Source organism: Chelonia mydas, chromosome 16, assembly GCF_015237465.2.
Source record: "Chelonia mydas isolate rCheMyd1 chromosome 16, rCheMyd1.pri.v2, whole genome shotgun sequence".
Taxonomy (NCBI): Eukaryota; Metazoa; Chordata; order Testudines; family Cheloniidae; genus Chelonia; species Chelonia mydas.
The window spans coordinates 17,286,626-17,309,182 of record NC_057857.1 but is presented as its reverse complement, the minus strand read 5'-3'; the positions used below and the strand labels follow the sequence as shown (position 1 = coordinate 17,309,182).

General features: G+C 47.3%; 1 protein-coding gene and 1 non-coding gene across 2 annotated transcripts; one reads left to right on the top strand and one right to left on the bottom strand.

Moving 5' to 3' along the window:
* Window positions 1-9,992: 9,992 nt before the first annotated feature.
* LOC119563836 (ly6/PLAUR domain-containing protein 1-like) lies at window positions 9,993-14,085 on the bottom strand. The gene is made up of 4 exons (XM_043530820.1): window positions 13,694-14,085; window positions 13,373-13,472; window positions 11,110-11,250; window positions 9,993-10,325 (listed from the first exon to the last, which is right to left on the bottom strand). Exons 2-4 carry the CDS (start codon window positions 13,446-13,448, stop codon window positions 10,129-10,131), a joined length of 414 nt encoding a protein of 137 aa, XP_043386755.1. The 5' UTR covers window positions 13,449-13,472; window positions 13,694-14,085; the 3' UTR covers window positions 9,993-10,128.
* A 7,797-nt stretch (window positions 14,086-21,882) lies between these two features.
* On the top strand, window positions 21,883-22,010 carry LOC114019765. Its single transcript, XR_003564768.1, has one exon. It is a non-coding gene; the product is annotated as a U6atac minor spliceosomal RNA (small nuclear RNA).
* The last annotated feature ends 547 nt before the right edge of the window (window positions 22,011-22,557 follow it).

Sequence of the window (22,557 nt, the reverse complement as noted above, 5' to 3'; positions counted from 1 at the left end):
AATTGAAGCATTTGGGGGTGTGCATGGGTGTAAAAAATCCCCCAAAGTCCGTAACATAATGAGAATCTGTTCTTTTGTCTGAAATTCAGAGTGGATCCACCCTGCTTTTTACTAGCTACTGAAATGAATGGCTATAAACAATGTGCACTTCCAGAGCATGAATTAAACAGCACGTCTGCAATGTGACTGTGTTTTAAGTGATGTTTATTTATCCTCGAGTTGCAAAAGAATTTATTAAATTTTAACGTACATTGTTCCTGGGTAAATGGGAATCCTTTCTCCAACGTGAGCGCTAAGAGCAGAGATAAGCAAATGTTAACGAGACCTCTCCAATGCAGGCAGTGTCTCAGGAAATCTCCCGGAGCTACAGCTAGGCAGTGATGATCCACTGGGGAACTACAACATAAGAATAAATAATACTGGAATTAAATCATTGCTGTGCCTCTGTGGATAGCATCAGAGCTGTCCACTGTGTGTCATAGGCCTTATACAGCTAACAGAGATTCTCCTTTAGCTAAGGTGATAGGAGGCTGTGCTTCTGGATCCAAGTTCTATCCCCACTGAGGCCATAAAGTTCCTAGAAGTCGTGGTTCTGCATCACAATGGCTGTGAAGTTCCTAGATGCTTTCAGATCTGTAACAGTACTTTGCATCTTTCTCCCACGAATCTCAATGTGCTTTACAAAGGCTGGGAAGGGCTTGCCTACGCTGGGAATTTTACTGACCTATTTATACTGTCGTAGCCATGCCTAGTGTAGACAAGCCCTGAGTGGTGTTAGCCTCGCTTCACAGAATTGGCAATGGAGGCCCTAAGAAGCTAAGTGGATTGTCCCTGATCCTATAGAGCTGCTGTGATGGTGCTGGTGTTAGAACCCCCCCGTCTCCAAACGCCCAGTTTTGTGCTCTGTTTGGCAACCCTGCCTACCTTACACCCATAAGCACTATGAGCTGGACCAAGTTAATATGTGTTTGTGCCTCACTGGAAGGTCTGGCATGTATTTTAGCCCCAAATTGGCCTCTGTTTCATAAACCAACCCCAAATAAGCTTTCTTCTCTAATCATTTTTCCTTGCATAGCGCAGCTAGATCGTTCTCACACACTACAAGATCAGTGGCACACATTGTGGATTTGCAGGGCTAAGAGCTTTGCAAAGCAGCACAGTGGATTACTGTACTCGACTTCCCCTGCTTGGGTTCGCATGCTATAAATTAGGGCTTGGTCTACACTTAAAAGCCAGATTGACATAGCTAGGGTGCTCAGGGGTGTGAAAAACCCCTATGCTGACCTAACCCCAGTGTGGACGTGGCTTGTAGAGGTAGATTACCTATGGAAAATCAAACCCCTTTCCGTCAATGTAGGAAGCGTCTACACTCTGGCGCTACAGCATGATAGTACCCAGAGTGTAGACCTGGCCTAGGTCACGAGCAAAATGTGTGGTGTTCTTCTTCCTAGTGAATGCATACCACAAAGTCAGCACACAACACAGAACGCCATGGAAGGAAGTGTTAGCCTGGTGAAGCCTCAGAGCAGAATGAATAGTCTAGGCCCAGAAAATCAGAACTGAGGGGAGGAAAAGCTTGAAACAGAAAGGAAGCTGGAGGTCCACAATGAGATGATGTGGCAGGGCTGAGCTCGGCTATCTGTCAAGGCTGAATTACATTGGCAGTGATGGTGGGGTGTGGGGGGCTAATAGGAGAAAAGCCAGGGGTGCTGCTGGTTAGAGCTACGGGGCAATAGCTGTGTGAAGGGAAATTGCAACCGGATAAGAGCCTACTGCTGTTTACAGCTGACAGTTGTCATTCCTTTAGCTCAAGTAGTAAAGGCTCATGCTTTTGACAGTGAAGATCTGTGGTGCAAACTCCCCCGGCAGCCCAAGCAGGGGAACCGTTACAGTTATTCTACCGTCCCTCTAGAAACCCAGTTACTGCCACTGCCCAGCTGCTAGGAGAGACTGAAATTACTGAATGTCCCAGCATCCCCGGTTCAGGCGTCAGCCAGAGGGGATGGAATGACCCTTTGCAAGCCTGTGTAACAGCCACAGAGAAGATCAGACATTATCCGGACCCGAGACAAGACAGCAAAGCCTTAGTAAGGCAAACTTTCTGTGCACTAACAGTTTTGATGGAGCTCACGGCTCCTCCATCTCTATCATCTGCTATTACAAGGAGGTGTAGTTCAGTCCAAACACCTCGCTGCTTTTCCGAGGTGTATCGGGAGAGTTTTCCCTGCACTTGGGAAGGGGGATGCAGTCATGGGAGGAGCATGGTTCTCCAAACAGAAAAAGGAGCAGTGTCTTGTAGAAACATTTCCGAACTCATGTTTGTTCCCTCTCTCTGGTCTGGGCAGAATGTCAAAGCCTGCTTTGAGCTGGAAATATTTTAAGACCAGCACTCACTAGAGACTAAAACAATGGCAATTCTTTAGCTACTAAGGCTTTCATAAAAGGGCTTTTGACACAGAAACTGCTTCCATTTTTTTCAAGAAAGGATTGTGCTAGCTGCCGTGTGTGTGTGTGTGTGTGTGTGTGTGTAAAATAATATATTGCAGTTCAATTGGGCATTTCATCTGAAAGTATTATACAAACGTACAATGGAATCACTGAAATGCAGCCACCTCTGGGGGTACAGGAGAGAAACCACCAATCGCACCCTTCAACAATGGAGGAAGAAGAAATTTTAGTTAAGGAGACTAGGGCAAATCCCAGCTCTTAAATTAGAAAAGAAAGGGCAGGGGAGGGAGAGGGAGGCAGGAGGGTTTAATTCCCGTGCAGAGTAGAGACAGCCTCATTTTCAAGGGCTTATCCAAACGATCAACACGTGGAAAACTCTGTGGAAATCCATCTCTCTGTGTAAGAAGGCTGAAAAGGACACTGCTGGGATTTCAACCTAGGCTCCAGTGGAAAGTCTAGGTGCTAGTGTGTCAAACCTGCTAAAGGCCAATCAGCCTTCCTTTAGGAGCCACTCGATTCATATTTTCCTCTCCCACTCTCTCTAGTCTATGAAATTCACATACGCATTAGGTAAGCGAGGGTAGGTAGCCTGCAGCCAAACCAACACAAACTGTGATCTTGTCAGATCTCATATAAACTAAGCAGACTGGGGGTTGAAAGCTGAGAAACTAACAAGGCTGTAGAATGTGGAGTTTGTGAAAAGGACTCACGAAAATCCCGGATGGCTCAAAAAAACTCCTTCATCGTCTCTCAGAAATCAACGAGCAGCCAGGGCCAGTGCGGAAGCCGTGGACATAAGGTGCTGGCTGCAGCCTTGCGTGTGAGCTCCCATTTGCGAAAAGCTTCAGGGCATAGCTTCATGCAAACGGCTTTGCAATCCTCCTCCTTTGGGGTGACAAACGTGTGGGGAACCAAGCTGCTGGGTTTCCATAGCCATCAGAGATACAAAGACCTAACCTGACTGTCTTGGCCTGATCCCCCAGTCCCAGCTAGTGCAGGATTCTTTCCCTCAAGGGGTGAAATCCGGGCTCTGCTGACATCAGTTCAAAACTCCCATTGATTTAATGGAGCAAGGATTTCTCCCTAGAGCTTTGCTCAGGCTAGTTTACTCCATTTTAATGTCTCCGGATTATTCCAGGCCTGATCTACCCTGGAGATTAGTCCTCATTACTCCCTAGCTGCAGGGAGGTGAACCCATTAGTGCAGGTAAGTGAAACCACTCTGGTGTAGATCATCCCTTCTAGAAACTGGGATGGGCTGCACCTCTGCAAACACTGGCTCACTAGCAGCTTACCCTGGTGATGCTAGAAGTTTGCCCTGGCAGAGCTAAGTGGTTGGCCAATGACGGTTGCAATCAGAAACTCACCTCTGTAAGTCCGCCCTAGCCATCCTGTAGCCTACTTTTTCCTGGCCTCAATTTCTTCCCCTTGTTCCCCAGTTAAATCCTCTCGGACTGTCCTAAATACTTATTAGCTCTCCTTCTTGTTCAAAGCTTTGTCCACAATTATCACAGCCCCCTTCAGTCACCGTTTGTCCAGGTTATCTGGATTTCGATCTCTTCATCTTGCCTCCTTGAGTCAGTCCCCGCAGTTGTGTGTGTGCACAGAAAGACAGATTGCCACTGCTTTCCAGTATAAATCAAATCCCTCCCGACACTCCAAAGTAGCATTTTCAACCTCCGGGTGCTAATAGGATCCAGCGGGAGAAAGAAATGTCAGCTAAGGAGCTGCCCCTGTTTTGAGAGTGCAGTGGAGCTGATCCGCTACCCTGGGGCAAAAGGAGCAATCTCAGGGCAGAGGTTAAAGAGTTCAGGCGCACTTCAGCCTACTTAACTGCAACAGGCCTCTTACACATTGCAAGATGGATGACTCAAGCTGGGGAAGGGGGGCAAAATTGGGTAAGCAGTGGCGCCACCTGGAGGAGCATGCAAAGCACGATGGAAAAAACCTGATGCTACTCAGGTACCACCTAGACATGAAGCGGAGGAAACTCCGTTTGCTTCACAGGAAGTCTGGAGCCTCATTATGATTTGGCATCAGCATCAAGTGGGGCTCTTCTGAGCCAGAACAACACTCAGAAACTCCTCAAAGAGAATCCAGATGCAAGCCCTTTATGTGGTTTTGCGGCAAAACTGAGTGAAGCCACCAAATTTTCACTGCAAAAGTATATTACCTAAACAAATAAATGATCGATCGTGATCATAATGATTACTGCGGCTCGGGAAATGGTTTTTGTGCCTGTGAAATTTTCAAGGAAAGTTGAAATGTTTGTTTTCATTCATATTTTTCTTAATTTGGGGGAGGGGTTGTCAAAAAAAAAAAAAAACCCCTTAAAATCTAAAAAGTGAAAATGTTTTTGCCTGAACACCAAGCCACAAGCATTTTGGGGACTGGTCAATATTTTTCCGGTTTTGTTAGCTCGTTTGAACACCTCACGCTGTGTCTCTGTGCCTCAATTTCCTAATCTGTAAAATGGGGGCATTACTTCCCTCTGAGAGGTGCTGTGAGTATAGATATATTAATGAGGGAAGGCGAACATTACAGATGAGGAAGAGATAGTAATGGAGATGAGGCCATAGAAGCACCTAGCCAGACCCCATTCAGCCATCTTTGTGTGATTGTGGCCTTCCACGGGGCTGGTCCTGGGAAAATCTCCTGGGCCCTACTTCTGCTTCAGTGGGACATTTTTGCCATGGTACAGTGTTTGATCTGCATCTCCATGGACTGAGGATTGGTTGGGGAGTTCACCCATAAAGCAAGGAAACCTCCCAAGGGATTATAGGAATGACAGGAGAGGCTCCTTTAATGGATCTGTTTGAAAATACAGCTGTCAGTGGGTCTGTGAGCCAGTCACTGATGCTGGAGAAGCTGATGTTACAGGCTTCATGGTTCTTTAAGCTACCCCTGTTTCTTATTAACTTTTTTTTTTTTTTTTTTTTTTTTTGGTAGGGGTAGGGGTGAGTTTTTCAGCTCACATTGTGAATGGGGAGACTCTGGGAGATCCAAGGGCGCTCTCTGGTGGAAAGAATTGGCTGAGCTAGAAGAGATGTGTTGGTCAAAAGCCAGTGGCTAAAATTCTCTTCTGCAACCCACTGCATCCTTGGCAGAAATTCCAGGTGACAGCGAAGTAGCTCTCAGACCAAAGAGATGGCTGGGTTAGTGTGCTGGTTCCTGGGGCTAAAATGGCCCTTTGGTAGAAAGCACGTGAGAGGGGTAGCAGTGTTCAGATGGAGCCTGCCAGCACCGAATAATAATAATAATATCGAGCTCAGACATCGTGCTTTGCCTCAGTAGCCCTCCAAGCACTTTACAGGCACAAGGGGCAAGCCAGGGGCAGGATATCTAAGTGCCAGGCACTGGCTAAGCAGCTCATTCAGGTGTGTGGGACTACAGGGCACAGTGAGGGAGTAGAAATAAAGCAAGATAGGAACGCATCACTCTTGCCAGCGCTCTGGAATTATCAGGGCCCTCCCTGTGTGACCCAGCCCTCGCTGGGACCCATCTACTCCAACCCACAGCTGCCTGCTTGCCACCCCGCCCCAGGCTGCACTATCCCCTCATCCACCGTGCAGCTTCCGCTGACTCATTTATACAGCCTAGGATGCCACAAACAGAGCTGCAGGGCAACCTTCCACATGGAGCTTCAGGAATTCATGGCCGAGCACTGAGGAGCAGCTGGGACAAGCAGGATGAGCTTGGCCAGGAGCCTGGAAAACGGGGTCCTGGGTGGGCCTCTTGTTTAGTATGACCGGGGTTGGGTGAATGCAGGGGCTTCTCTTTGCAGGGCCTCAGGCCCTGATCCTGGAACTCAGCCCCTTGCTTCACTGGGAACTCCAAACCCCAGGCTCTATAGATGAGCCCTGACCCAAGTTCCAGGTTGGCACCACGTCAGTAAGCCCCACAATCCAACAGGACTGAAACATCTCCAGGTGTCAGAACCCGCCACTCGCCCTCGGAGCTGGCGCAGGGAGAGCAAAGGGCTAGTACTGGGGAGGAGGTGACTTAGCAATACCATCACATAAGGAATCAGGCCGCAGGTTCGCTGCCCCTCTCGGGAGCGATTCGGAGGGTCGTCATTCAGCAGCCATGGAAGGAGCCCTGGGATCTGGAGAGTCGTGAGCTGGGGGGCATGCGAGGCTGGAGAAGAAGCAGGCCCTTGCTGGCAAGGTATGTGCCGTAGCAGGAAGAGCAGTCCTCAAGCACGGGGCAGCTACTTTGGCTAGATGGCAGGAGGACAATTCAATGAAACCCTCGACAACAGGCCCAAGCTCTGGCTGTTGGTACCTACACACGGCTGCTCAAACACCCTCTGACAGAGCAATGGGCCAGAAGGAACAGCCCAAGTATGAGGCCTCAGGGGCTCACTGTGGCTCCATGCCCCTTGTATCCTGTGCTGTGGGGCTGGCTGGGCTTGGGTCTCCTTTCCAGGCTTTGCAATGTCTGGGGCTGCAGCATGGCCCCGGTTTGGCCCCTCCCCCTGACTCTGGAGTTGTGAGCTGGCTCATGGGGTTGCAGTGACACTCACTCAAATTTGGCCTCCCTGGACTCCTGTCATCATGACGGCTGGGCCAAACCGGAGTGGCGCTGGGACCCCAGAGGCTGCAGTGCCTGGAGCTGGGAGGCGAGCCCAGGGACGGGAGCTTTGAACCCTTTGAAACATTCTGGCGACCCAGTTCTGGGTCCCGAGCCACAGGTTGAGGAACTCTGGTCTACACCATTATAACAGAGGGGTTTGCACCTCTTTCTTTCTGCTTCAGAAAATAACCCTTTCTTTCTCCCTGTGCTTAATGGGAACCTGCCAGACGCTATAAGCCCTAGCTGTCAAGCTTTCTATGACGCTTGCCTTCAAGCCCCGAGGCACCTGGCATGCTACCACTAAATCTGATGCCCCAAAACACTCACAGGTGGAGAAATGACTGTGGATTGGATTGGAGTGAATAGGGGAATATCTTGTTGGATAAATGACCTTTCAAAAACCTCTTCTCTCAAGTGATGCTACTAAATCTAGTCTTGCTGTAAGGTTAAACTGTACACACCATGTCAACATAGGCCTTTCCTGGCCTCCCCTGCAGCAGGGCAGTAAAATGCTGTCAAACGGGGTGTCCCCATGGATGGCTTATCATCCCAGTTAAGAGACCATGCTGCTTCGTACCTGGAATGATTCTTAAATTGCTTTGCTCTGCTTGTATCAGACTAACTAAAGCGTTCGAGCTCATACAGCTATTTAGCACGTGTGCAGCACTTCATTTGTTCAAAGCTTAACTAATTCTCAACACCACATGCAGGGGGAAATATTGTCTCCTTGCTTTACTGGTGGGAAACTGAGGCACGGAGCTCCAGGGTCACAACTGGATTTTGTGACAGAGCTGGGAATAGAACCCAGGTATTTTGACTGCCAGCCTTTCCTAGCTGAGACCACACTGCCTCTCAGCACAGAAGAATCAGCTCGGCTGCTCTCAAAGTGTTTGTGGGATTTTCTCCTAAGCTGAGCTGCGGGGGCGGGGGGCATGACAAATACTCTGAGTGTCCTGCATGGAAGGCTCTATACAATTTCAGAGGGCTTCGCACACATCTGTAAATGATGCTCGGGTAGTTAGTAAAGCATTAGTATGGCTTTTACAGATAGGGAAACTGACGCACGCATAGATTAATTAACCAGCCCACGCTCAGACCGAAGGGCTTTGGCAGAGCTGGGAACAGAGCTCCAGTGCCAGGCCGTTGGTTTAACCATTAGGTGGTGTTTTCTCTCTAAATGCACATGAGCTGAGGAACTACAATGCCAGCCTGTTTCCCATGGAACGCTATGACCTTGGGGACAGTTCAGTTGTTACTTCAAATCAGTCCTGCCTGGAGGCCCCAGCCAAGATCAGGATTCCATTGTGCTGGGCGCCACACAACCCCGCAGGGGGAGAGTCCTTCACCCAGAGTGCTCACAGGCTAAACGACAGCAGGATGGGAGGAGAAACCGAGGTGAAGCAAATTGCACATGGTCACCTAGTAAGTCAGTGGCAGAGCTGGCAGTAGGCCTCCCACACCAGTGCTACATGCCGCAGATGACATAGCCTCACCTAAGGAGGTAATGTTACATCTTGAAACAACCTGCAAGTGCCCACTAAAGGAGTTTTGGGGGTTTTTAGAGGCCTTGCAATGAGGGACAGAGCATCCCCAGCTTCTGAGTATTACAAAGCCCAGGCATCCCTACCTCTCACTTAATCACATACCGTGACACACCCAACTAAACGGGCTTACCATCCCAAAGAAGCAGGAGTAATTGCCGTTACGTATCATTGAGCTTCATTTGTTTTCCTGGGAAATGTCCCAGTTCAAAATATTTCCCACGTACGTGTGTCCAGATCAGCACAGGGTGCTGGCTGAGGCAGGATCCTGGTCAGGATGGATCAATGCTCTGATCTGGTAACCTGTTTTGCATTTAGAGAGGGCTTTCCATCCAGAAAGATCCCAAACTGTGTTCTCATAGGAGGTTAAAGCATTAATTCAGAACACCCTGCATTACATCAGTGTCTAAGGAATCCACCCTCCCCTATATGGCTACTTCACTGCCACTCAAATGCCCCTAGTCCTCCAAGGCCTTCCCATGATTCCCCCCCACCCCATGTGCCCAGAAAGGCCAGCCCAGCCCCCCCACAATTCATTGGGAAAGAATGTATAGTGCAGCTCAGCTTAGGCAGCACTAGGGACCATCAGAGGTGCTCCAGGAAGTCCCAGTGGTGTAAAGGAGGGAGTGCAGCGCCCGTGTGGATACAGCCGCTAAAGGATCACTTTGCAGAGTGTCTGCTCTCAATCGAGCGAGGCTAACTCCAGAGCAGTAGGTCAAGTGGAGGTACCCAAGCTAACTCTGCAGTGAAGCCTTCCCCCTACCCCTCCACCGAGTAAGCCCATGCAAATATGCTAGGAATTCTCCTCTCCGGGGGATGGCCTCCCCTTGGGAAGAACAAGGATATCCCCCCAAAACCAGCAGCTCCCAAGCCCTGGGGCAGCCAGAGCCAATAGCATGGTGGCTCCATGCTCCCACCAGCACCCCAGTGACATGGTCCACATAGGATCTTATGTCCCTAGGAATTTTCCTTGTGGCCCACTGCCCCCAGGCCCCTTCACCATTAACCTACCCGCTGAAGTCCTGCATGCTATAAAGAGCGGCTCACCTCTCTCTTCAGCTCCGGAGCCCACCCCCTCCTAGGGGAGCTTCTGTAAAGGAAAAGCAAACATGCTGCGGCACCTCTCCTTTGCCCAGCCAATGGCCATCATCTTGGCTCAGAGCAGGAATTGAACCAGGGACCGCCAGAGCTAGAGGCCACTGCTCTACAGCCAATGGCTGTCACAGACTCTCATCCTCTGTGGGTCAGGCCCTGCGGCAGGCACATAATACACTGGCCAGTGGATTACACACAACCCCAGCCACAGGGTTTCGCTCCCAACTGCCTGCAACAATGGAGAAGCAACAAAACCCCTGTGCTAGAGTGGTGTATCCCACATTCAGGTGTGTGACTAAGCCTGGGGCCTTGCTGGGTCAGTTTGCTTGGTGTCTTTATTGAGAGAGAAGAGAAAAAGAACATGGGTTTTCTTTCAGATCTAACATGTTAGAACCGTGAAGTGTTCGTGCCAGTTGGCAGATGCCTTCTCCCCATTGGCCCATGCTCAGGAGATGGCTGGCCCTGGGATCTCAGAGGAGGAAGAAGGCCACAATGACTGAGGACACCAGGAGGCAGCAGCTGGACAGGGTGTAATGTGGGAGGGCAGGTCTTGGGGAGCCATTGCACAGATCCGCGTCACAGCAATGGATCCGCACACCCGGCAGCTCCTGCTGTTGGCAGTGACGGGACGTGGCGCAGCCACTGGTCAGCAGGATTCCCAGTACCACTGCGGAGCAAGCACAGAGCAGAGAGAACATCCCATCAGGGCAGAGGGACACGGCTGGTCCAAACACAGTAAAACACAGTGCAATACAATCAGTGGTGGGTGAGTCTCAGAGAGGGTGGTCCTGATCCTGGTCTTACTTACTCTGCTTGTACCCCACACTCACTCTAGTGAATTCACCTGGCGGACACCATGCTGAACAAGAACAAAATCAGCTAGTTTTACAACATTCTTGAGAGTTGCCTAACTCCTGTGGGACTCGTCGGCTTCTGAGTGTGGACACACGCTGTTTCCAGGGTAAGCAAATGTGTCCTATGTCACTCTGTCCAAAGCCACACAAACAGGGTCCTGAGCTGCACTTTGGAAATGTAAGCAGATCTATTCAATATCAGGCCCAATTAAAGATGGTCTCTGCAAGTCAGGACCAGGCTCTTTGTAATGGTCTGGGGACTTCATTACCCAACGGGGAATGGCTTGATGACTTCTGCTGCTCATACTAACTTCAAGAGCCTGATCCAAGGCCCAGTGCAGTCAATGGAAGCATCTCCACTGTCTTCAAATGGATGTTGGATCAGGACCCACCTCAACACCCTTTGGTTGCTATACTCTGGCTTCCAGGCTGAATTACAGGTCACATGCTGCCCCCTGTAGGGCTGTAACAAAACAACAACAATATCATAGCCTGGTACCAGCAAAAATAAACGGATCTGCTTTTGCACAACAGCATTGCCGATTAGCGAACCCCCTGGACAAGCGTTTAACTTGTGCGAAATGGAGACAGACTTACCGCTTTCCGTTTTAATGCAGAACCGGTGTTTGAAGCCCTGGTGAGACTGGGAGCAGGTAATCACTTCTGGGTTGGAGCAGCCCATGTCAACGTACTTTGTGCCAACGATAATATTGCAGCCGTAGCACTGTAGACCAGAAGCTAAACAAGACCATTGGAAACATGACCAGATTCTTCCAAGGGCAAATACTTCAGTTCTTTTTAGAGATCCTTCAATAAAATGTTTGTGTTGCCCTTTACCTTGCCGAGCTGCATTAAGCTATGAATCACAAAGTCAACATTTGTGCAACCAAATGGGCCTAAGGAATATCCTCATACCATTATAACAAAACCTCCTTTTGCCCACTAGAGGTCACTGTAAAACCAGAAAGATGAGAGGGAGCGGGGCCCGAGCCTGAATGAGCATAATTATCTCTGTATACTGCACAGAATGTGTTGGGTTATGAATGTGATCATTATTATATAGGCCAACAAATGCATCAGGTAACTGGAAAATTAAACACAAAGCATTCAGCCCAAGTCTAGGATATTGTGCATCCATCTCACTTTAAAAAGAGGTTCTGCTCTAAAAAGGGGGTGCAAAAATGGCACCATGGGGTTCTACATTTATTCCCATGTTTTGAGTTGTATTCGAATTGTGTTTCACTGATTCCAGATCAAACGTGCTCAGCATGCAAATCAAAATGTTTTTTCCCCTACATCACAGCTCTGCAAACACAACCTGTGATCTGAAAGCCAGACTGGTTTCTTTCCTTTTCACACATCATCACCAGTAATAAGGGTTCCATAGGCCTACTTCTGCCCTCAGTGACACTGGTGGAGCCCAAATTACACCTGTGTAGCCCCATTGTTAGGTAACTCATCAGTCCCGGAGCTGGAGCTCAGAGATCCATTCTTCCAGTGTTGATGACGCACAAGAGGGAATGCGGTCCAGCTCTTGTCTGTCAGCTGTACTAACAGGACTAAAAAGTGGCACAAACTTATATTAGCCATTAAAGTCAGCATCTCTGATGCCAAATGCACACAGAGGGTAGACAAGGTGCCACGGTAACTTATCAGAGCAGACTTGCACTCTAACAACATATTCATCCTAGCAGGAGGATGGCACCCACCCATAGAGTAGTGATATCAGCCTGTGAGAAATACGAGATTAATCAGGTGCTGTTTCCAAGTAGCAGAGACAATATACATCCTCCCACATACTGAAAGGTGCCGTTCAAGTCTCTCTCTCTCTCTCTCTCTCTAGACAAAAAACTCTGCCTGTGAAACAGATCCTACAAATACATACTCCAAAAAGATATCATTAAGCAAACAGAAATCTAGACTATGATCTCTGAAGAGCCTAGAAAAATAATTTCGCCTTCATTTGCACATTTATCATTGTCATTTGGATGCTTCTTTTTTTCTATTAATGTCTTCCCTTTGTTAAACCCTGGTGTCTAGCAGAGCTGCAAACTGACAATGAAATATCAGATGGGGCAGGATGGAAAAGCAATTGTCTGTGACCTCTGGGACAGTGAGTCCCACCCAGTGTTTCAAGTCCCCTTACGGTACAAGGATAGCACCTGTTTTCCCAGCTGGATTTAGTTGTGTTGTCTGAGAACTACCCATAGTCTAAGCCTGGATGGAAAATCAAGCCATCTCAAGTCCCTAAAACACTGTGGTCATGGACAGAAAGGAGCAATAAGGATTTCCATGCAGTCATCATGGGAATTTTAAGGCAGACACAGCACCTGATGCCTGTATTGAACTCAATGAGCAGAGCAATAGAAGTTGGTAACGCCTTGACTCTCGCAGCATTGGATTTCCCACTGTTCCACTGCTCTCTGTGCAGCCCTCCAGTGCTGGAGACCTGACAACGCTTCCACATCCCACCCACGCACCTCCAAATAATACTACTTAGCCCTTCCGTAAGTCCTCTCAGCTTTGGCTCTCAAAGCATTTCACTGCATAGATAGGGAAATGAAGCCTCAGAGGGTTTTCCCGAGGCCACCCAGTAAAGAGGGTCAGGAACAGAACCCAGGACTCCTGACTTATGCTAGACCCATGCTCCTCTTTATCTGCACCCCTCTTTTTATACAATGTATGATTCTATTCATTCAGTTCTGACACCATGACTTAGCAGTGACTAAGTAGACCCCGGGTGGAAATGCCCTTAAATGCCCTCCAAACATAAATCACATTTTAGCAGCTAGGAGGTTGAAAAAGCAACTTCAAACAACCAGCTGAAACATTTATAACCTTGTAGATTGGAAGCACTTACCCACTGGAAGAACAAAAGCCACAGTCATCAGAGAGAGGATCCCATATGCAGCACCAAGCCTGTGTCTTAACAGCATGGGGATCACTTCCAGGGATCCACTCTATGTTAAAAACAAAACAAATCAGATGCGTGTGTGCGAAGTGTAGACAGAACAGACCATCTAACCCGTGCAGCCATTCCTGCCCCTTGGCATGCCCGCTACAATCTCCAGGCATGTGCATCATTCTGCGCTACTTGAGAATCATCTTGTTATTAATTTAGAACCATGGAAACCTTCTTTAGAATCACATAATGAAACAGACAGAAAAAGGCAGTTCGTACGTATAAGGTCTTCTTCCAGTCGTCCCCTAAGTCTCTCAGTCACTGCGGTGTTGGGGGTTTTTGTTTTCCTCCTGAGAGAGTCCCCTGATTCTTTCGCTTCACGAACAGACGTGTGCGTGTGTATGTGTAACCCTCGGTTATTTCTGTCCTATTTCCTCTATCCATGATCGTTACCCATTAATACTATCACGCAGCAGCTCTTGGAGAGAAATTCTCCCTAATCAAGATTTAGTTCTAAATCCACTTGGAAATCCTCTAATTCAGTTGGATTAGACAGAAGGGTTGGGGGTTTTTTCCCCTTTTTTTTCTTTTTCCTCTTTGAGCTTTTTCATCTGGTTGAACTGACTTTGTATGACATACTGTGCTATTTAAAGAGGCCAAGAATAATTTTATTAAAGAGAAATGGACTGATTTTAAATCCCAAATTAAGATTTTCGAACAAAAAATACCCCCAGGTGGGGTGATGGTGTAAGAGCAAAATTGGATGCAGACAGAAATGGGTTTACAAATTTTTTATCATTTATTTAAAACAAAACAGTTTCTTTTTTCAACTAGAGAGAGGCCTGAAGTAAAATCCTAGATCTGAACCGTGCCTTGCACCAACATTAGGGAGGGAAGATGGTCCAGTGATTAAGACACTGGTTTAGGAGACCAGGGTTCAGTACCCTGCTCTGTTACAGATTTCCCGTGTGACCTTGATGAAGTCATGGCGTCTCTCTCTTCCTCCGTTTCCCATGTGTACAAATGTGGATAATAACCCTGCCCTGCCTCACAGGTGTGTTGTAAGGTAATAATACCTAGCTCTTATAAAGCACTTTTCATCCATAAATCTCAAAGCACTTTACAAAAGGGCTCAGTACCATTATCCCCCTTTTACAGATGGGGAAACTGAGGCAGAAAGAGGGAAAGTGACTTGGCCCTGGGCACCCCCAACAGGCCAGAGGTAAAGCCAGGAACAGAATCTAGGTTCCACTGCAATGCTGTAGCCACCTGGCCACTTAGACTCTCAGTATAAGTGCCTATTGGCCACACACCAAGGTATTTGGATGTGCAATTCAGAGAGCTTTGGACGCTCAATTCCCATTAGTTTTAATGGGATTTGGGCATCTAAATACATTAGGCTGCTTTGAAAATCTCAGCCAAAATCTAGATCTGAATTTTGCAACTGCTCCCTTTCTTTATAACAGGATGAACCAGCCCCTGGACCCAACATCCCCAGTCCCCCAGGTTTGGAGCGCTGGAAAAACAGGCCTCAATCCTGGAACAACCTCCATCTCAGCCAGCTCCTTTGCCCCCTGGACTTCAAAGCGGTTCTGCGTGGGCACAGGGCACCCTGCCTGCATAGAGCTCCTTGCAGGATTGGAGCCCTTGTTCGATGTATTAGTCACAGAATTTAATGTCTTATGGAAGAAGTCTGTGCTTTCCTTTCGCCATATTGAGATGTCCTAGGAATACGTCCGCCATCACGGTGGAATCACTAATTACTCTGTCATCTGCAGAGAGGTCACAAGAGGAGGTGGGATTTTTAAGCGGAATCATTTTCTTCAGTGGGAGAGAAATGCATGGCTCAGGATAACACTTCCTAGTCTAGTTTTGTATCTTAGGTGAAAGTCACCCCATGAGCAGAAGGCCTATATACATCCTGCTCGCGCTGGCTCCTCTGCTCTGGGGGTGAATTTCAAATAATGTTCACGCAGTGCCCTCGTTGTCTGAGTGGAAGAAGTGGAAGAGTGGAAGAAAAGCTGAATCACTGGGCTGAGATCTGGGTTTTTGACTCTCTGTGTCACCTTGAGTAGGGCACTTCATCTCCCTCTGCCCCAGCTGCATGTTTGTAAAATGGGGATATTTGCTTCCTCTTGGGTGACCAGACAGCAAGTGAGAAAAATCGGGACAAGGGGTGGGGGGTTATAGAAGCCTATATAAGAAAAAGACCCAAAAATCGGGACTGTCCCTATAAAATCGGGACATCTGGTCACCAATGTTCCCTCTAATTTTTGACAGGCCACGTGCGCAAAAAATTTCTTCTGTGCAAATTTTTGACAGGCTGTGTGTGCAAAAATTTCTTCTGTGCAAATTGTGCTTCTGTGCAAATTTCTGTGCGCGCGGTGTTTCGCTGTGTGCGCGGGGTTTAGGATCTGTGTGTGCACGCACGTGCGCACAGCTTAGAGGGAACAGTGCTGGTCACCCTAGCTTCCTCCCACCTGTGTCTGTTAGTCCTTGCTCCGAAGGAGTATACAGTCTGACTTTCACTATGTGCATATACCCGGGCCTGCTGCAATGGGACGCTGATTTCAGCTGGCATCTCTAGAAGCTACTGCACCACGCGTAACAATACTAAGAACAAAAACCAGCAGCCAAGCATGACAGAGGCAAGCCCATCCTCAAACACCTGTGTTCCAGCCTTTTACCCTGTGTTTTATTCCAGTCCCAGATTTTGTCCTGATGTCTTGCAATGTGTCCAACCCTCCTCCCCCGCACACACACGCACCCCACACCCAGCCTCCTAGAGCACTGAGAGCAAGGACAAGAGGTACGCTCTCTTCAATGATTTGCTGGCCAGACTGGATTCAGAATTTGCAATTGCTGGTGGCAATGCCCCTGCAGCAGGGACGCAACGGCCAGATCAGAGCCTTACCACTGCTTCTCTCAGCCTTCCATACCCTCAAAGCTCTTGGCCATCGAATCGTTGGTGTCCCGAGTCTTGCCAGCTCCCCCACCTCCAAAGCCCAAGCTCTAAATGTAGCTAATTGGACTTGAAGAGCTAATGCTTACTGAGAAGAGAGAACAACCGAATGTATGGGATTAAAAAATTAAAATGGCAAAATAAGCAGCTTAGTTAGCATGGACATCAACCTCTCGTTAGCTGCGCCGAGGAAAGCAGTTTCTCTGGGTCACACCCTCTCACCCAGTGTCTGACTCATGCAGCTGGGGGTCACAAGGAACAAATCGGAGAGTGAGGTGCTGGCTGCCTGAGGAAATCCCTCTATGTGTAAAGGGATTGGGGAGGGGGGAAACATAAGCAGAGAACTAGAAGCCTTGATCATTGTTACTTTCATTGCACACTGTGCCGAGGCTGCCACTCCGCATGAATAACACTTCCAACGGGGTAGGAGAAATGGGCTGGATCGGAGATGTTTTCTCTGCACACCGTAGCACTGCTGTAGCCCTTTTTACTCCATGGTATCAAAATGCTTTTCAAGGATGAGTATGACTATCCACATTTTCCAGAAGGGGAAACTGAGGCACAGAGCAGTTAAGTGACTTGCCCAAGGCTGCATAGCCAGCAGTGGCAAAATTGGGAACAGCACCCAGATCTCCCAGTTCTGATCACATGTCACCCACTGGGTCAATGTATTACCCATCCCCCTTTAGCAGCTGGTCCATCCAGGATAATAGCCTACTATTGCTACCTAATAATGGAATTTACTCATTTAGCTCAAGTGGTAGCTGCCAATGCTTTAAAGCTGAAAATCCCAGGTTCAAAGCCCAGTGGTGATTCACAAGGGAGCCAGTACATGTTCCGTTTGTATGGTCCTGATCCACAAAAGTATTTAGGCTCCTCATTTCCATTGAAATCAATGGAAAAAGACTCTTCCCTGGCAGGAGGAGTGCTGGCTCACAACTTACCGTCTGCTTCTCTAACAGAACTGAATGATTATGGTCTGGATTTGTCCTTGGGAAATCTCCCCACTAATTAGGATGTATGGCTTGACTAGCAACTGGAAATTGAGCCTTATCTCCTTGTAGACCTGTTCAGTAGCCAGTTTGGTCATTAATATTTCACTTGGAAGCAACACATACTTGTCTAAGTCAGGTGCAAGCACTCAGCATGGCCAATTAATGTTGAACCAAAGAAGCAGCGCATAGGAGAGCTGCCTAAATAATACAGACCATTTATTGAAATCACACAACCACCCCCAACGTCTTGCCTCAAAACAATGTGAGTGTAACAAATGTCTACTGTGGTGAAGACCAAAAGCCTTGGGGAAGAGATCAAGTGAATACTTGGGATTAATGACATTCAGACATAAATCCTAGGATTCAACAAGCAGAGGAAACTAACTTTTAATCTTCAAAGAACTGCCTTGGTTTCTGAGTTGAGAGACCAACTGCATGAAAGAAGATCTGATGGCAGCAGATACAAATCATCATAACACTGTTGAGCTGATGGAGTTACACTGATTTAGGGCCAGATATTCAACTAGTGTAAATGTGCACCAACCTTCAACCAAACCACCCACTTCCATGAACTTGTCCAAGTTTCATAAGGTAGGCCAGGTATTTTGGATGAGAGGCTCCCAACCTGGAAATCCCAAGGTGCCATGGAAAACCAGACCACTGATTTCAATAGGCAGGACTCTTCTCTTTCAGTCGGGACTGAACTCACACCTTGACACATTGTGCTGCTGGAGGTGCCAACCTTTGATCAGCTATAACACCAAAGCCTTGGCCACTTGCAGTCTTTTAAAGCTCATAAGCTCCCCACCATAACAAAATCTCCACCCATGTGAATCACCAGAAAGAGCCATCACTCACAGAAGATCAGTGGTTCCCAAGCTATGCATCACGCCCCCAAGTGGGGCTGCACCCTCAGCAGGTGAATATACAAACCAAATCCGAACACGTCCGGACCCACTCTGCAAAATGGCATCCTCTGCACAGCGTGACCTCGCGTGCACCATACTTGCAAGGTCACACGGCCTGGAAGATGCCATTTTGTGGAACACGTAGTTCTGTTCGGGGCCCAGGCAGGTGCCGTATGCGGTTCAGTCTCCAGCAGTGAGTCTAGTGATGTAGTTATGGGGTCACAGGAATCAATAAGACTCAGAATGGGGTCATGGAGGCAAAAAGTTTGGGAACCACTGCAGTAGATGGTAAAGACATTCATAATATGGTCATGGGGACACTTGGTTCAACTGGACTCCTGGAACCTGGCTCCCTCTTGGTGGGGCTTGCCTGTACCCAGGGCCGCTGCTGGACTCTTTGGACATAGCTGCTTCTCAATTAGGGTTAAGATAAGCAGTGGCATCTCCAAATGCCCCCTGCTTAGGTCACCAAAATGAAACATCACTGACGGTAAATTGTGCATATCTGTCTGACCCTTCCACTCCCTTCTCAGAGGAAGAATGGAAGCGTCAACAGTCCTGATATTTAAGTTGTCACTGAGCATCTAACAAAGTTGAAATTTGGCCAGGAAATTTGACTCGTGTCCCTGTTTCTTACAAAAGCAATGGCCAAGGCATGATGCTGCTCTGCTCATGAGGTCACAATTTGAAGTGCTTCAATTTCTGATTTGCCTTGGCTTCTTGATTTCATTTCCTTTGGATCCCATTTGTTTAGAGCGTGTTTTTGGTGCTGTTGCCGTCTTTGGGATTAGCATAAACGTCCCTCATCGCGTCATTAGCCCTGATGTAATTTACAGAGCTTTATCAGCGCTGGACAATTGGAATCAGCCAACTGCATTCCTCCCCTGACTGAGAAAAATTTGATTAACAAGTTCGTGGTACATTCATGTTCTCGCTTAAACCTTTGGGATACCCAGAAAGATGGATAAACTGAGCACAGATTAGACGGTTTTGCGGGTAAATCCTTCTTAGAGCTGATCCCCAACCAGAGACATAATTTATCACATGGCACTAATTTTCCCTTCTCAGTCAAATCCCCCCGCGAATGGGTCTCAGTCTGGGGCAGCTGGAACGCTAGTTTATTGTGAATGCTGCAGGCACAAAAACCAGCATGTTGCTTGTTTGCACCTGAAATATTTGTTGATTGTAAACACTGAATTTGCAGCTGCTCTTAGACACTCATTTTTCATTGAACTTTCTAAAGAGTCTATTTGGATGTGTTCAAACCATAAAAGAAGAAATAAACTAATGAAACATTGCACTTCCACCAGTGCATCTCAAAGATGTTAGTTAATTAACCTCCAGGAGGTCTGCATTATTGTATTCATTTTACCCACAGATGAAATGAGCCACAAAGAGGTTATGACTTGCCTCAGGTCACACACAAAAGTGTCCCTGGCAGAACCAGGGATAGATACCAGGAGGCAGAGCCACAGATGGTGTAAATTGCCAATGGAACGATAACAATTTACACCAGTTGAGGATTTGCACCCAGAAGTACTGACCCCAGTCCTTTGTGCTGACCTTTAGAGGACACAGACTCCCCCCCAGAATTCTGCACTCCATGGTTTTGGGACTAAGGAAACCGTTCTGGTTTTGTTCCATTCAGAATCTGCCGACTGAAATGGAGACAGAACTAAACTCTGGGGGATTTCACGGGGATTAGGAAGCATTCACATGGGATTCAGAATTCAAGATGCTAATCCCCAAACCTCATCCACTTCTCAGCAGTTCATTCATGGGCCTCAAGCTTTTTAGACCTACAAAATGCCACTCAAACAGAAAAAATCCCAACTTTTACATCAATTTGTGGCTCCATATGCAAAGAAGGAACACACTCATTCATGTGCCTTTTATCCTCATCCCATACCCTTCCTATGGTCTCTCTCACTTGAGTCACAGCTGAAATGGAGATTGTAGACGCCCTGAGGCAAGAGCTGTATCTTTCTAAGCCTTCTGTGGAGCACCCAGAGAGCTGAAAAATAATTAATAACAACAACAGCCACCCTGTCTGTGACACCATCCTGTGCATGCACCTCACAGCACTTGTTTCTTTACAGAAGGCCTTACATGCCCAGAGGTGCCTTAAAGAAAACTCTGGTAAAGACAGAGCTGTATCTCAGCTGGGCCGATGAGCTGGAAACAGGGATGGGGGTCGCTGGATCAGGGATGGTGGTTCAGTTCATTATATCAGCCCTAGAATCTGGCTCAGTGCTGTTCAAATACAGCAAGTTGAAAAATGCTGATAATTTTTCATGCAATTATCATGAAATTGCTGGTCAAAACCTGTTTGGCCAGCCACTCCAGCACTGCAGATGACTTCCCTTTCATGCAATGCAAGGAACTTCTTGAGGGCCTCCTGCATTCTTTGCGCACTGTGCTCATATGGCAATATACAGACCAGCCCAATCTCTCCCCGACTCCCCAGTTCAGTGTCTCAGGACCAGAGAGGTGTGACACACAGAAGAGGGGTTAAGACACCCCATGGGCCTGGATCACCCTCATGCTGGAGCAAAGTATGAACAGCTCCACCGACATCCGTGTTAGCGGCGGGGATCAGGGAACCTGTGCAGTCCTCTATACCCCCACGCTCTGCCACTTGGGGGTCCTTGAAGCCCCATTGTGCCCCCACTGGCTGCCCCTTTGGGGTCCCAAGAATGCTAAATTGCCAGCCTTGCCTAAAGCCCTGAAATTAAAAAAAAAAAAAAAAAAAAAAACTACAGTAAAAATTAGGGATTTTAAAAAATCAGTTTTCTTTTAAAAAACCAAAACAAAAAAAACCCTATCATTGAAAAAAATAATAATTGAATAGAAAAAAGTGTAAATGTGCTAAAAAGTTTTAGAGAGACAAAGTGGGGGCGGTAAGCTCTTGTATTGGACCAGCTTCTGTTGGTGAAAGAGCAAAAGCTTCCAACGAGCTCCTGTGTTGGTGTGGGGCTTTTATAAAAAAAAAAGGGGGGGGGGGGTTGGAGAACGATGAAGTTTCTGTCCCAGTTGGGATTCGAACCTATAATACAGGCTCTTCCCCGCCCTGCTGCGGCCGCCATCGTGGGTGAGGCGGATAGGCGCTGTGAGCGGCAGCTGCCACCTTCAAAATGGCCAGTAAATGTATCTGCTGTTTGGAGACCACTGATTCGGCTAGTATGTTATGGGTTGTTAGTGTATGAGGGGCTTTTTCAGGCTAGTCCAACAGTTAGGATCTTCACAGCCGAAAGCAGGATCCTATCGTATTTTTAGGAGCTAAAATTCAGCACCCCCTTGTATCCGAATCTGCTGACTCCTTCATTCTGATTGGCTAAAAGGGATGAATATATTAGAGCATGACAGCCGGGCAACAGCCTAGCGTTATGCGCTTTATTGAATTATTTGGCTTCTGAATCAGAGTACCAAGGGACAAGCGTAGGTTAATTCAATACGTATTACTTTTATAAATCAGTTGAAATGTTGTTATTTGACGCTTCGTGCTATTTAATATCTTTTACATGGCATTTCTGTAGTCACCCTAATTTAGAAAGTTGTAAATGTTCCAGTGATTTAAAAGCATAGGGCCCGCACACAAAACTCGTGTTGTATGAAAGGAGAGAAGGTTAGCACTCCCCTTGATAAGGATGGAAGAGGTCCTAGTGACCTTTACAACACGCATATGGTTAAGGCATTGCCACTTACTTCGTGGCATCTAACCAAGTTTTTTTTTTTTTTTTTTTTTTTGCTCTGTCATAGGCCCGTCGAGCACAATAACCGTTGCAGTGGGCAAGGCTGCTTGACTTTATTGCTGCATTTCACAAATGATGCTTTTTTTTAAGTGGCAATATGGGATTATGCTAAAACCAAAGTATCATAAAAATACCCCAAGTAGAACAGCAGAGCATATTAGCACAGCAAGGCCATTTTCCCCGGCTGATTTTCAGTTCTGTCAAGCGTGGGTTTTATGCATTATCATGTCCAGGGTTTGAAAACAGAAATAAATGTTAATAATAGCTAGTTAAAAATCCCATTTTAACAGGGAAAACTGAGATTTTGCATCAAAGAAATTACTCCCTTTTTACAGTGCGATATAACCCGCCCACCCCTTCATCCAGGTGATGCCCAAACACCTTAACTATATAGTCAGACTATGGTACAGTGGCTGGATGTGTGTGATGAGTTAAAAAAAAAAAAGGGAAAAAAATCATTGCAAAAATCATTTTATAGATCGATGGAGAAGTCCTGGTACAATGGAGGGTATTTCACACTGCTCAT